This window comes from Pararge aegeria, chromosome 25, assembly GCF_905163445.1.
Source record: "Pararge aegeria chromosome 25, ilParAegt1.1, whole genome shotgun sequence".
Lineage (NCBI taxonomy): Eukaryota > Metazoa > Arthropoda > Insecta > Lepidoptera > Nymphalidae > Pararge > Pararge aegeria.
The window spans coordinates 7,348,332-7,364,651 of NC_053204.1; the positions used below are offsets into that span (position 1 = coordinate 7,348,332).

Below are 16,320 nucleotides of genomic sequence, written 5' to 3' on the forward strand. Positions count from 1 at the left end.
GCAATATCAGCTCTCAAGACATATAATGGTTATGGGGCTTAAGTGTGAAGTTAGTTTCGAAAAAACGTAATTAAGTCCTCTGGCGGGAAAAAACGAAATGACTTTCCGAACAACCTAATATTTATTACCCATTTTCTATTGTATACTATATACTGTCTACTACTGAAAATCCCTTTGTCAAAAAACTATAGCACGTTCGTACGAAGTCTAGTATTATATAAAGTACACTCACTGTTTATTTGCAGTGATAAGGAAACTAACTGTAACAGTGTTATCAGCTGTCCCACAAACAGTGACCTTGAATGACAACTTGCATCAGTCTAAGCTAATAAAGGAGCAGTAACTACGGAATACGCATGACTTATGAGTAGGGCATTAAGCTGGAAACACATTTATAACACGCAACGCAACAATTTTAACTAAACTTTTATTCCGTTTTTTAAATATCGTTTATTGAAAGTAGTTATTTGTATGTAATATGTATGTTAATGCACACCACAGTTTATTGTACACCACAGTAAATGTTAATAACAGATTGCAATTACAAAATTTTAAATACTTAGATACAAAAAGGTAGTTAACTTAATTAACGATATAAAAGCTCTTGACTGGAATCTCGCCTGTTGATAATAGATGCTGCACTCTCACATGAAGAAAAAAAAACACCCGGCTATATTTAATCGTCTGTTATATATTTAACGGACCTATATACCAGAAATTAACTTTAGCGGCCCGTCAGGAAAGATAATCACTGCTTGGTTCGTGGTGGGACAAACAGTCCGTTAAAGCACTTAACGAGTCGCTAAAGTAACAAACATTGGTTGGTGAACACCCATTTTTTTTTTTCAATACTTGACGCCTATAAACAGAGCAACACTTCGCAGGCCATGCAAGGAAAACGTCATACAAAGTGCCACCCATACATACTACATGAATCATATTTGGATACAATATTTTATTCTTTGTTACTGTCATCATGTCTATTCTGCTTGCCGTCAGAAATCTTCCCCAGACGAGCACCATCAATAAAATGTGTTAGGAAGGTTTATTTATTTATTTGTGAACAATAACATATCTTAACCACTAATGAATGAAACGATGATCACTGTAAAAGTATGAAACTGCGTAACAGTGATCACGCCCACCTCCAAAACTTAAAATTCACCACTGTTCACATGATATTTATCAAAAAATCTAAATCCATTCAAAAATATTAATTAAAATAAAAAAGGGATACATGCAACATGTTAATCTTGATTTCGAGTGTGTGTGTATTTTGTGTGTAAGTATGTAAGTGTCTGTCTCTGTGTGTGTGTGTGTGTGTGTGTGTGTGTGTGTGTGTGCGCGCGCGTGTGCATGCATGCGTGCGTGTGTGTGAGAGAATCTTTCAATTGAACCTATTTCAAAATAATTTTGCGGTAAAGACACTCACTTTCTGTGCAGCGTGAGATTCGCCACAGCGGCCAACAGCCAACAGTCGCCTAGCTCTCCCTGCTGCACGTCGAAACGGCTGTAGCCCTCGACGAACAGTTGCGGATCCTCGCATATTTCCTAGAACACCATAATTAAAGTTATAACTACAGAATTAAGATCATACAGAAACCGTTTAAACATCTTATATTGAAGCATCAAAAATCACTACACTTTAGAATGGTTTCTCCAACAAACGTGGGATCCTCGCATATTTCCTAGAACACCATCATTAAAGTTATAACTACAGAATTGAGAACATACAGAAACCGTTTAAACGTCTAATATTGAAGCATCTAAAAACACTCCACTTTAGAATGGTTTCTCCAACAAACGAAACGGTTAGTCACTTTATACTTTTGAGCAGATGACAGTAATTATTACCTCTAATGTTCTAAGCGTTCACCATAAAATGTGAAAATGGGAAGAAGTTTGTGAGCTAGCACAGTTACGCGGGTGTAAAGTTAGACAAGTTTTTCGACACAATTCACTGCATACAGTAATGGCTGAATGAGGATTCTGTGTGTTCTTGATTCTGTGTGTTATTAAAAAGCGTTATATAACGTTGTTTATATCAACTCTTCGTTTATAAAGAGTAATCGCACAAATACGATATTTTCATAAATATATTGTGAAGCTACCGTAAGCAGTAAGCTGTCCGTCTGTCACCATACTGTATCTCATGAACCGAGATAGCTAGATAGTTGTAATTCTTACACATGATGAATTTCTTTGCCGTATTAAAGAACAGAATCACACAATAAGAGTCTCCCATATAACAAGTCTAGTAGTTTTTTTTGCTTTTATTCCACTACAAGTCAGCCTTTGACTGCAATCTCAACTGGTGGTGAGTGATGATGCAATCTAAGATGGTAGCGGGCTAACCTGTTTGGGGGTATGGTAGTCACACCCCTAATTGGTTTCTACGCGACATCGCACCGGAACACTAAATCGCTTAGCGGCACTATTTCGTCGGTAGGGTGGTAACTAGCCTCGGCCAAAGCCTCCCACCAGACCAAATTGTAAGATAATGGTGTTTAGATAATGGTGCGGAACCCTTCGTGCGCAGTTCCGACTTGCATTTGGCCGGTTATTTCTTATATCGTCTATACATCTAGACCGGATATATCTAAGAGGCGTACTGCGTACAACATAAGGCGAAGAAAGAGTAGTCGTGTATATTTACCGAAGGTCGAAGCCATTGGAGGTTTCTATCTAACCGCTCCTTGTAGAACAAACTGCGCTCCACCGCCGGGAACTCGGGGTCTTCGAACAGTCTCCCCTCGGCCAAGCAGCGCGATCTGATATCTTTGAAGTCCTGGTAGGTCGAAGGGCCAAATGACGATGGACGGGTCTCGCCGAGCTGCAATCAATAGAAGTTGGATTTATACATAACAGTTGCGCACAATAGGTATTTTTGTTTATTTAGGCCCACAGATGGCACTTATGTGTGATAGTGCGATGACTAGATCCGTAAAACTTAAATCTACGACGGGCACATGCCTTGAGCCTTAAACATAAAACCGCAATTAGAAAAGAGAGTTTCAACTGCATCTACGAGAAGAGCGATGGTGAATTTTATAAATCTGTCAGCCTAATGAATACTTATACCATTACTAGAGCTCTTAACGTTCGAGCGCAATTGGGAGAGCGAGTTTCAACTGCGTTTATTCACAGCGCAATAGGAGAAAGAGTTTCAACTGCGAACATTCTAAGAGAAGAGAAATAACGTATAATAAACTCAACACGCACAATGCATGTCCCATTACTAAATAATAAATAAATAAATATACTACGACAATACACACATCGCCATCTAGCCCCAAATTAAGCGTAGCTTGTGTTATGGGTACTGAGATAGCTGATGAATATTTTTTTATGAATATAATACACATAAATACTTATAATATATAGATAAACACCCAGACACTGAAAAACATTCATGTTCATCACACAAACATTTTCCAGTTGTGGGAATCGAACCCACGACCTTGGACTCAGAAAGCAGGGTTGCTGCCCACTGCGCCACTCGGCCGTCACTGGAAAGAAGCCGAGTTTGTACTGCGTGTATTTTCAGCGAGTCGCGAAGCTGAAGTGGCAATGGGCAGGGCATATAGCTTAGAAAACTGATGGCAGTCTTAGGGTGCTGGAATGGCAACCCCAAACCGGTAAACGCAGGGTAGGTCGGCCCCCAACGAGGTGGACAGATGACATCAGGCGAGCAGCTGGGATTCGCTGGAGGCGAGCGGCCCAGGACTGTAGATTGTGGAACTCCCTACATAAGACCTATGTCCAGCAGTGGACGTCAATTGATTGAAATGATGATGATAATGTATTTTCAGAAAAGGAGAGGTTTCTAACATGAAGCGTATAAAGAAATTAGCCGAAATAGTTTCCCATTTCTATGCACACTTCCTTTACTAAAGGAGAGGATCTTTTTAAATACCATTACAATTTCGCTCTTGTCTGTTATCTCAACTGGTGATAAGTCATGATGCATTCTAAGATGGTAGCTGATGTATTCCGAAATCGTAATGAATATCTATCACATACTTGAGTCACGAATCGAGGAACTTTATTTATTTTATCTTATTATTAAATATGTATTGCAATCATATTATTATTTCTGTGACATTGTGTTTAGTAAATTCAAATTTTAACTGACTTTTTTTTTCACTGCTGTAAATAATTGTATATTTATATGCCGAAATTGTATAATGTGTTGAAGCTAGAAAAGTTATTGTGTATTACATTTGATACACATATTCAAGCAAATAAATACTATTTATTTTTCGGTTTCTATGGGTTTTTACACGACATAGATCTGGAACTCTAGGTCGCTTTGTCAAAATACAGAACTAAAGACCATTTATCAAATACGAGAAGGCAGGCCTAGATAGCACCACTTATTCAATGATAATTAAGATAATTATCAAGTTCTAGTGTCAAAGATCGGGACTAGCGGCTTAGAGTGTAGTCCGATCAACGAAGGAAAGGAAATGAAAATGTTAGTAACGAAGTTCAACATCTAGTTACCGTTTCGATAATCGTTGTTTTACCAATTCAATCGACAGATTTGAGATTTCCAATCTTAGATTCTGAAATGTCCAAATTAATCCGAGCCGGATGTAAGGCTCGCGAATTATGACATAAAAAGAGCTTTAGCTAAGCAAAAGTCATAAGGCTTGGTAAATAAAAATCATAGTATATAAATTTATAGGGTACTATACACGAAAAAAGGATCAATAAAAAAACACAAACCCAAAAAAACCTCTCGCCTGTGGGCATATACATTTTACTCCCATTATAAAAGTTAGGTAGCTTCAATTTATGTTGTTTGCTTTCATCAACCGATGACAACTTCCTATTTGGTGACGGCTTTAGTTCCTTTACTATAATATTAGGAGAATTTGCCTTTCCCAAAACAAATCCTTTATTCCTTCTTTGATTAGGTACTTGAGCATTTTCGACGACAGCTACTGTTTTTTTAGTTGCTTCATATTCCACATTAAGTTTATCTAATGGTTGAACAACTTTTGTAGCCCAAAACGGTTTATACGAACTCTGTTTTCTGACTTTTGACTGCTGATATTCGAAATCGGAAACTTTCGCTTTACGAAAGTCCTTAAGCAGTCTTGAGAAGAAACCTGGATTTCCATTTTCCTTTACGTCAGTTTTGTTGTTTTTATCTTGTTTAACTATACGACCGGATTTTGGAGATATTATAGAAACAGATTTTTTCTTCCATGTCTCAGCTGCGTTTATTATGACGGTGGGATTCGCGAACCCAGTTGTCACACGTTTAGAATCTTCTTTGAACAGTTTCATAAAATCAATTTCCTGTATTTCTAACATTTTGTGCACACGCGTCGAATTGAGCGAACGAACTGATTCTTTGTTTTAACTTTTAAATTAAAATTGGATAATTAGTATAACCTAGAATTAGTTAATAATGGGCCAAGGGCTGAGTTGATACCTATTAAGTATGTATACCTATTATCAGTGTTAAGCTAAATAATAGCGCAAATTTAAAATATGTTTGCTCAGGCTAAACTATATATTTCACGTCCTCGGCAGTCGTTTATTGATTTCCGTTTAAACTAATAATGTTATAATGCGATAGTTTTATCCAGGAAAGTATTTTTGTGTTATTTCATCCGGATATAATGTTTTCCTTCCTTAATGCAGAATGCAAAGCAATTTTAGAACTAATTTACATAATATAAATAATGGTTAAATCTGTCTAAACATTTTGATTATAAAGTATAGACGATAATAAGAAAGAAAATTAAAATTGAAGCCCTGAAGTAAAACTCGCGCGGGTTAGCCCTGTTTTCCGAGACACAGTCTCAACTAGTTCGGAGAACAGGTACACCTTTTATCTGTGCAAAATAAAACAAAATTTGTATTTATGTTATGTGTTATGTTTAAGTACTTTTGATTCTGTTTTGTTATTCTTTATGACAATAAAGCATTTTTTCATTTCATTTTTCAAAACTGTCTCCTTTAAATGAATATTGTAATTCTTTATTAATCCAGTGATAGACTGATTAATTAGCCAGTTTTTAGTCAAGTCGTTCAAAGGGTTCAATGTCTATGTTCTTGCCACCTTACCGCGGAGTCGTTTTTTATAGGTATTTTACTTTGTTTCTAAGATTTTTGAAATTATGTTTTAAAAACAAGCTATTCTAAAAACAAACTGAATATACCAATCAAATAAACTTAAATGATCTTGCATCTGACTTTTGTGCACTCTACAAAAAGGATTTAATTATTTATTAATAAAGTTATATTTGAATTTATGAATTTATGTACGTAGCACACATCACAACTCCTTTTTTATTTTGTAACTTAAATACGATTTGTTCGGCACTTCCAAAATTATGGGGACCATAGCTTTTGAGTGTCCGTCCACAATAACAGGAAACTATTGACTGGCTGGACAAATGTTGATAACAGACTCTAATAAATTAAATGGTGCGCGTATGGTGCTTTTATGTAGATAAGAACGCTGTCCGAAACCCCCTAGAGGTTAATACGTTCGCTAGTAAAGCTTACAATACACAATAAGCTAATAGCCAAAGGTACGTACACTTTAACAACGATGGTTTATTTTCCTTAAATAATAGTTTGAACTAAATTGATCGGATGTAGTGGGCTATTAGGTTTACTTTCTAATAATCAATCTGATTTAAAACTTCACGTCCAAATAATGAACTTAGTAAGGTTGTAATTTTACAAGTAGATTGAACTGAAAACTCTTTTAAACTCCTTTATTACAATTTTAAGAATTTTATACATATTTATCGGTTGTGTGATGAAAAGAAATCTTCCAAAAAGATACCAGACTTCCTGGGCGGAGAGAGCATATTACGTGGTCTGTCACCAAACTTCACCTCGATGTCAATCTAACGAGTCCATATGAGACCACGCAAGTTGCCTATAACCAGCGTCATCAAGTTACATAGGTGTGCCTAATTTCCGGTCAATCGGTTCATTTAGAACAGCAAAGGATGACAAAAGAACGAAGGAAGTTGAATGAAAGCTTGCAATAAATAAACATGAGAGTAAAACAAAATGTACTTATTTTTTTTTATTTGAATAATACTACCCCTTGAGCTCTTACATTATCTGGCTAATCTAATTTACTTAAGTGGTAGGAAACCTTCAACTGCAATGACACACTGCTCATCTTATAATCAAACTTTCACAATAGTAGGTAATAATATAATTATTGAATTACGTAGATTATACAGATTTAATAACAGTTTTCGAATGGTAAGTTTACGAAAATACGTATGTGTGGAATCAAGTTAGCGTCTTAAATAAAGGATTTTATTAGATTTATAACTTTATTTAGCTTGTATGTAGCTAATAAAATAATATAGCCCAGCAGCCGCATGGAGAAACAAGTGTAATGTCCCCAAGGTACTCCCTTGTAGGACGTCGTGTAATTGTTGGGTGTGGTAAAATTACACCTCTGTGTCATCATTTTAATACATCGATGGCACCGTAAAAGATAATGCGTGCCAATGGTGTCGTTAATTATTGGAATATTTATACATTTTAATGTAAACGTAGTGACCTTATCGTGTCGAACGCATTATATGGCTCATAGTACTAAAACTTAAACGTATAGGTATTTCCTAATTTTTTTTCAGTACGGTTTCGTGGCCGCTGCGCGCCTCGTGCTTCGTTGTATACTGAATTAGAAATAAATTCAATACTGTAAATTGAAGACAATGTGGCGTCACAAACTATTTTCAGATTTTTTTTAATACGAAATGTCAATAATATATGACCAATAATTTAGGACTGTTTAAAAGTGTTGGAATATTTTTTTCAAGTGAAAACGGTAAATAAGGGAGTATAAGGTTTTTAAAAAAAAATATATTATGATATCACATTGCCCTTTGGATTTCTAGTACTCATACTAGTAAAGGACAATTTCGCTCATGGTGACCATTTTCGCGGTGTGTTTTTGCATGATATACCTTTATAGATATTCCGTTAGAGGTGCATTTTGAATACCGGGCTAAGAATTTTGTGGGCAGTTCTTCTTTCAGTAGGGCTAGCATAACACGAGATAATTATTCTCTCTATAGAGATAGATGAGCTAATGGGAAGACATAATCTTTTTCTCGTTGGGCGCAGTTAGAACCCTCATAGTTTTAGTTTTGAAGTAACGAATGTGATTATCACTAGACTTTAAAATTGTGACGCATCAAAGCGCCTTCTATATGCTTATATGGATAAACAATATTTCGATTTCCTCTTTTTGTAAGCAATCAATTGAAAGAAAGAAAGAAAACACATTGATTGTTTTAGTGTTGTTTCACTAAACAACACTAAAACAATCACTACATTAAACACGAGAAATTTAAAAAATGAAGAAAAATCCAATAAAAATATTGGTTTAAGAAAAGCTATTTTACGGCTGACTGGTGCAGTGAGCAGCGACCCTGTTTGCTGAGTCCAAGGCTGTGGGGTCGATTCTCACAACTGGAAAATTATGAATGCTGAATATGAATGTTTTTCAGTGTCTGGGTGTTTATGTTTATTATTCATAAAAAATATTCATCGGTCATCTTAGTACCCATAACACAAGCTCTGCTTATTTTGCTTATTTTTAGATGCAGATGTATGCACTGTCGTAGTACATATTTTTTTTTTTAACAGTGAATGTAAAGTTTCACAGACTACTGTTTTCATCACCCATCAGTATACAATTAAGTGATGACATGCGCAACCGTCAACCCATTACCGGTCCATACATAGCACGGAATTCTTAGAATGAGAAGGGTGTCGGCCGGAGTCCGTCACGCTGGCCCAGTGAAGATTGGTAGACTTCACACGCCCTTGCACATTGTGGAGAACTCTGAGGCAAACAAGTTTCCTCACGATGTTTTCCTTCTCTGTTAAAGCATGCGATATGTAATTTCTTAGATTAAACGCACCTAACTCCGAAATGTTAGAGGTGCGTGTCGGAGATCGAACTCCGTCCCTCCGACAGGGAATCCGAAGCCTTACCCACTAGGTTATCACCGCTTTTTGCGTAAATCCTTTACGTAGTTGTTACCTTGAACTTGCTTGTAAGGTATAGTGGAATTAAATAATGTTTATTATAATAGGATCGGTCAGTGCGTGTTGCCAGAGGTAACCTATGGCTCCTTAACGTGATCGCGGACTATGGGTTTATAAGAAGGCTCAATGTAACTTAGCGGGCGATGTAGAGAGCTATGAGAGCTAGCTATGCTCAGAGTATCTGTACCCGATGAAATCAGGAATGGGAAGATCCAGAGTTATCTTCATAGCTTAGCGAGTCGCGATGCTAGTGGCAGTGGGCGGGGCATATAGCTCGGAGAACCGATGGACGCTGGGGTCCCAAGGTACTGGAATGGCGACCTCGCACCGATAACCGCAGCGTTGGATGAAGATGTGGACAGGTTCACACGAGAAGAACGGAGCACCCAATGGTGCTCCGTTCTAACTCCGGAGATCTTCATAACTCCGGAGATCTTCATATCTATAGATAAATTTCCGTATGTATCGAAAGTCGAAAATGGCTGTCCTGAATGGAATATTTCCCATTTCTAGGCACAGGCCACCGCCCGCATATTAAGACAGACGATTTTAAAGCAAAGACTCATCACGCTGCTCCAATGTAGGTTGTTGGGCTTACACAATTAAATTTATAAGTAAGTTATAATATAATAACCGGCGGCATAAAGTGGTCTCCGTGGCACAAGGGGTTTTCGCCGCCAAGTTCCTATCCCGTGCTAGTACTTAAAATGCTTTAACAGAAAAAACACAACACCTTACCATTTTTAGCCCGACCTGGGATTCGAACCCAGATCCTGTTCCGTAGTTGAACATGTCTACCACTAGACCAATGAGGCAAGTTAATAGCTATCATCATCATCATCATATCAACCCATCACCGAGCCATTACAGGGCACGGTTCTCCTCCCGCAATGAGAAAGGTTTAGGCTGTTATCCACCACGCTGGCCCAGTGCGGATTGGTGGATAATAATAATAGCTACAGGGTGACATAAAATCGATTTAACTGTGGCGTAGGGTAGAAGTTCGTTAGCCGTCTAGACACTGGAACTCTTCATAGGTTAGGTACTACAATATACAAGAGCCGTCTAGACTCCCTACTGAGGAATATTCCCTTTAATTATAAGCAAATAAAACATAATACAATCCATATCCCTACTAATATTATAAATGTCAATGTAAATTTGTTTTTTACGCTTTCACGCAAAAACTACTTAACCGATCCTCATGACATTTTGTAAACATATTCTTGGAAGTGTTAGAAGTAATATAGGATACTTTTTATCACGCTCGGTTCTTTGGGGAGAGGGGATGAAAGTGTTTGACGATTTTACACCATAGCTCCGACAAATTATAACCGATTTAAATAATTATATTTGTACTATAGAGGTTATAATATGTGTTTAATTTTGCCCAAACTTTGTGTAGATCTGAATGCGGTTGGAGATAGAGGACATAACTCCTCAACGGACAGCAGTACACCCCTCATTCAAGGCTTAGCGATACTGAATACTTTAAATTTTTTTAGAACTACAACTAAATTGAACGCCACATCAAAAAACAAAATCAAACGCAGACGAAGTCGCGGGCAACAGCTAGTCATTTATATTCCTCGAGTACAAAAAAATCTATGTTATTCTTGTCAAGCTGAAGAATTCGTTTGTACATCGGGAATCTCAATAACATTAAAAAAACAACATTATATACAATCGGGGTCTCACATTTTCTATCAAGGTCTGTAGAAGGTAGTTCCATTTGTATTGCGACTGTAAGCTAATTGTAACACGCACATAGTATTCAAGCTAGATTTATACGAAAAATATTTTCTTTTTAGTTGTTACAACATTAATTAGATCAGAAACAATTATTTTGTAATTGTTATATTATGTTGATGCAAAGCAAAACAAATCGGAATCATCTATTTCATTTGCGAATTATACAGACAACACGAATTTACGCTATTAACTCCCGCTAAATATATCTTAATCTGCCAGCGTCCAGTCGGTACATTTACTGTGAACTATTAAAACAACCGGATGTTGGTTGCAAGCCCTGCTGAATATATTCAAGGTGACTTGGAAAGGGAGAAGTTACTAGGAGACTATCTATAAAAATAATAGTAATAAATAAATATACTACGACAATACACACAAGTAGCCTAGTAAATGTTGCAAAAATGCTGTTTAAGTTACCGCCAAAACGTTATTCGTTTACGTCTTTAAAAGTTTTGACAAAAAGTCAGTCAGTCAGTTGAAGGCCGAATGGCGCAGTGGGCAGCGACACTGCTTTGTGAGTCCAGGGCCGTGGGTTTCGATTCCCACAGCAGGAAAATGTTTGTGTGATGAACATGAATTTTTTTCAGTGTATCTGTATATGGTAAGTTTTTCTGCATATTATATTCGTCGTATATCTTAGTACCCATATCACAAGCTACAGGCTAAGCTAAGGCTAGCTGGCGATGTGTGAATCCTCGTAGTAAATTTAATTTATTTATTTATAGTAGCCAGAGATATGTAATGTTATGGTAAATATGAACAGCCTGTCTTTTTGATATTGTGGGTTAGATTCCCGTATCGGGCCAATAATGGATGATAATTTCTGTCCTCAGAAATTATCAGTATCAACCAGGAGTAAGAAAATTGGCGTGGCACTTATATGAGATACAGCTAGCCTTACAAGTTTTGTGCCAACTACTTATCTCCTATGAGATAAAATTTTTTGCCAAGCACGTATCGCCCAGTTTGAGGACGATGTGGGACAGTAACACAGTTTAGGACTATAGTTTGTATGTACGGATGCTACGTACTTCTCTATGAATAGGTATACATGGATAAAGCGACTCTCCAATTGGTCAATTACTGGAATGATTGTGCCAAGGTCATATGGAGGATTATCTCCACATCTTAATAGCTTCCATTGGTGAAATTGAAACCCAAGTAACTAGCTGGACGGAAGGAAGTACAAGGTTTCAGGAAAAAACCATTCAGGCAATTAGTTCCTACAAAAGTCAAAGTCAAATATTTCTTAATTCAAATAGGCACATAGATGGCAATTTTGAAAGTCCGTTCTGTCTAGTCAAAAAAAATTTTCCACGCTTTTTAGTGGTTATGTTTGCAGTTATATACAGCCAAATGTCAACTGCTCATAACCTTCTATAAAACTTTGCTTATAACTTTGCCCCGAAGCCGGGGCGTTAGTTCTTGAGGAGTTATCCCGGCAATTCACCATCAGCTCCTTTGTTGGGACGAGCATAAATTGCTTACCTACTATATACCATAATCAAAGCGCAACAAGTGTAATACGTATCTATAGTTTCGATGGCCATCTTTGGTCATCATCATCAGTTTAACGTGATTAAATGGCACTTTTAAAAGAAAAAATGCTCAAGTTACACAAAAAAAAAACGCAAAGCGCTATATATGTGCCTGTAATATTTGAAGAATTCCCTCGAGTTTTCCAGGATCCTCACCAAATTAAAATGTAACACCTCTGAGGTATGACATACCTACAATACAAAAAGAGAGAATCATCAAAATCGGTGTATAATTGACGGAGTAATCGCGTAATAAATTAACAAAAAGAGAGAATCATCAAAATCGGTGTATAATTGACGGAGTAATCGTGTAATAAATTAACAAAAAAAAAACATAGTCGAATTGAGAATCTCCTCCTTTTTTTTAAGTCGGTTACAAAAAGCATTATTCATTCATCTATACTCGGCCTATTATATTCATCCACTCATGCGTTGCCTATAAAAGATCACTTTTAGTATATAGATAAGGTCGCCATTGCACCCTAGTGTACTATTACTGTTTGTATTATTCTTTGTGTTTTTCCTTCCTTTCCTTCTGTATCGGCTGGAGCAATCGGAAACTCGTAGGCTTGGTATTGCTCGAAATGATACGCGTAGGTCCTTGTAAAAGGATCGTAGGATGCACTTTTTATCGCACAAAATGGATGCCCGTTGATGTCGTCGAGCGACCGAGCGAATCCCCTTCCCCTTTACAGTGTTAACAATCTTTAATTTTTTATATTTTAGGTTTAGGTTTAAAGACATTTATTCCCATAAAAAGACCCAAGTCACTTACATAGGAAACTTAATTTTCTATAATTAATTAATACACTTCGCAATTAGACAAGCTAAATTCAATTTTACTATTATCTATTCATTCGTCTATGTATTCGTCTCTAAATTAATTGGTATTGCTTAAAATATAAGAAGCTAATATAGCTTTGAATAAATTGAATGAGTTTACATTTTTTATAGGTATTTTATTATAAAATTTGGCGCCTTCAAAGGTAAGGGATTTTTTACCATAATTTGTTCAAGTTCTAGATACGGTAAGGAAACTGGCTCGACGGGTTTTATTTTTCTTTTTTGTGATAGTGATATTAGTGTGGATTGTTTTATTTATTGATTTTCTAATACAGATGAACAGGTGCTTTATATATATATATATAGCAGGTGCTATATATATATAGCACGTGCATCTGTATTAGAAAATTAATAAATAAATAAAAAAAAAAACTATCAACTATATATATATATTAATATTATCAACTTAATTAATTACATTTTATAAAATTTTCAGGTGGGGTGTCGTCAACACCTTCCTTCCGTGTTTTTGCGATAGATTTTCTATTCTATTCTATTCATCTATATCAGTGAATTGCCTCAGCATAAATAGCGGCCGAATAATGAGTCACGCACTGTATCGAGGAATGATGGCATATTTTACCATAACGAATGCATGATAATAGTTAATACGCAATGCTCACAATTAGCATTTACATAGGCAGAATTAATTGTGCGTACTACACGCAAATGCGTGCGGTTGGTCGAGTGGTAAGCAATTTGGGCAAAGATCACGAGGTCCAGGTATGAAACTTGGAACCCGTATCGGGACAATAATTGTTAGGTTAGGTTAGGTTACTTACTCTTAAAACAGTTAACTAGTCGGTAAAAAAGTTAATAAAAAGGCATTTAATATCTCTTCCGTACACATTTTTATAAAATTTAGTTTCAGACTTTTGCTGCATCCACAAAAAGGGGCTCGCTATTATATATTTATATATAATCACTAAATTCGTGTGACGTTATTTATAGGGTATGGGTTGAATATAAATGCCGTATATTTATTGTTTATTTCTGTTGTGTACGATACAAGTTCATTCATTCATTCGAAAAACGTCGATTTAAATGACAAACAGTCGCCTTTTCATTAGCTTCTGTTCAGGTGCTGTAGGATACTAAATTAGGTTGAAAGTACTTTGCCATGTACTTAATCTGCAAAGTATTTGATCGGAATAATCAAAATTACTCACGTTCTTACGTTCTAATTTCAAGTAAGATATGTATATCAGTCAATAAACCATGTGGGTGCTTACTCAAGGTTACCAGAGTTTACTCATCGAATACCGTTCGAAGTTGAGGTCATACGTTGAAATAATAAATTTGGTATATGAACAAAAGATATTAATCATTAGGCTAAGTTAAAAATTGCATTGAATAGTGTAATGCTTGTAACGATTTTTGAAGTAAATATTATTCAAGTTACCCTAACTTGAGTATTGAAAATATAAAATGGGTGGGTGTTTCGAAAAGCTAACTAGAGATTTTCAATAAAACCCACCCAGTTAAATCGGTAAATACTTTCAGCTTACTTTATTAAGTAAGCCGTAGAGTATTACTTAAGTTGCATAAATGTAATATGTCATTTCTCTATCTTGTTCAAGGGGCTTTCTAATAGAAATAACGTTATTGTGGCACAATCCTGCAGCGGGTTCATCGATAAGTACATTTTCCGAAACGGGGAAGTCAAAGTAGTAGGGGAAGTAGAAGTATTTGGAAGGTACAGTTTTGGGCCCATACGAGAACCTTGAGGCACTCCCGATTCAGTGATACAAAATTCTGAGCGGTAGTTTGCTAATTTTCATCCGAAATATTCTCAGTAGCAGCTAAGAGCACAAAGAGGTTATGTTAAAGATGAGTCTTCGCTTTGAAGAACAATCCGATGTGCCAGACCTTGTCGAACGCTTGTCGAAATTCGAGAAATACAGCGTAGCAACATTCTTTATTTTCCAGGGCATTTTTTACTTTACTGACAATCCTGTGCACTTGTTTCATATTGGAGGGACTACTCCTGAGCCCAAACTGATGTGAAGGGATATATTTTTCATTATGAGTTGCTCTGAAATTGGTTTAAGTTATATGAGGTCTGGCCTATAGAACAACAGCCAATGCAGCAGTATGCCAGGTCTATCCTCTATATTTCTCACCAATTAAAGAGTAAGTATGTCCCAGTAATGGACCATGAAGGTTGAAAATGGTGAATTGCGAACAATAGTGTAATTATTATTCAGTATAGATGTATTGTCGAAAGTAGTTAGAAAACTTACCTGATGATCCAGCTATAGATATAGTCAGACATGAAAAAATAGTAACTGATTTATATTCGCACATTGAAATATAAAAGTTAGTAAAAACAGATAATTCAAATACCGCATTACGCAGGAATAGATATGCGTATATATATATAAATATATATACGCAAGCAAGGGACCATAATAGTTCGTTTTTTTTTTATTTACGCACCCACATACAAATATTTAAAAATTATTAGCATAGATATGCTTAATTGTAAGAACTAATCTTTTTATAGTCATAAACAGATATCAATCTCTTATAAACAAATCAAAACTTCACAGAGCTTGCACGGAGTACATCCCACAAAGTGCCGCAGGGTGATTACGTATCTCGCGACAGGTTTGCGACAGGCGTAAATCTAGCAATCACTGCTGTCAAACGTCACTTTTGTTTTTTTATTGTATGGAAAAGTGACGTTTGACAGCAGTGATTGCAAGATATACGCCTGTCGCAAACCTGTCGCGAGATACGTAATCACCCTGCCGACCTGTGTCCACCAACCCGTGGCGTTGGTGAATGGTGGTACGCCTTATGAACCTGTAATAACAACGGCAATCACGCCCTTATGACCGGAATGCTGCTTGGCGGCAGAAATAAGCACGACGGTAAAAGAGAATTTTCTACGAAGAGCTGTCGCAAAAAGCTCTTATTTCCCCTTAATCTAGTGGCTAGCATGTTTAACTATGCATCACAAGACATAGGTTCGATTTCCCAGGCCACTCCAAAGATTGTTATCAGGTTTTATGATAAAGATCTAGTATCCAGCTTAGTGTTAAGAAATTGCCAATCAAGAAATTGTCCTAGATATAATAAGTAAGTAAGTAAGTAAGATTATAATAAGTAAAAACAAACAAAAATTAAA

The 16,320-nt window shown here is 36.3% G+C and overlaps 1 protein-coding gene across 13 annotated transcripts in view; it reads right to left on the bottom strand.

Moving 5' to 3' along the window:
* Positions 1–16,320, bottom strand: part of LOC120634786 (calpain-B-like) — a 60,761-nt gene that overhangs the window by 20,583 nt on the left and 23,858 nt on the right. For 10 of the 13 annotated variants that reach the window (XM_039905574.1, XM_039905585.1, XM_039905573.1 and 7 more), the window contains 3 exons: positions 15,431–15,442; positions 2,657–2,833; positions 1,433–1,551 (listed from right to left, as the gene is read on the bottom strand). In XM_039905574.1, coding sequence (XP_039761508.1) covers positions 1,433–1,551; positions 2,657–2,833; positions 15,431–15,442 — 308 coding nt within the window. The remainder of the gene's footprint in view (positions 1–1,432; positions 1,552–2,656; positions 2,834–15,430; positions 15,443–16,320) is intronic. The other 3 variants (XM_039905576.1, XM_039905586.1, XM_039905584.1) reach the window with 1 other exon arrangement.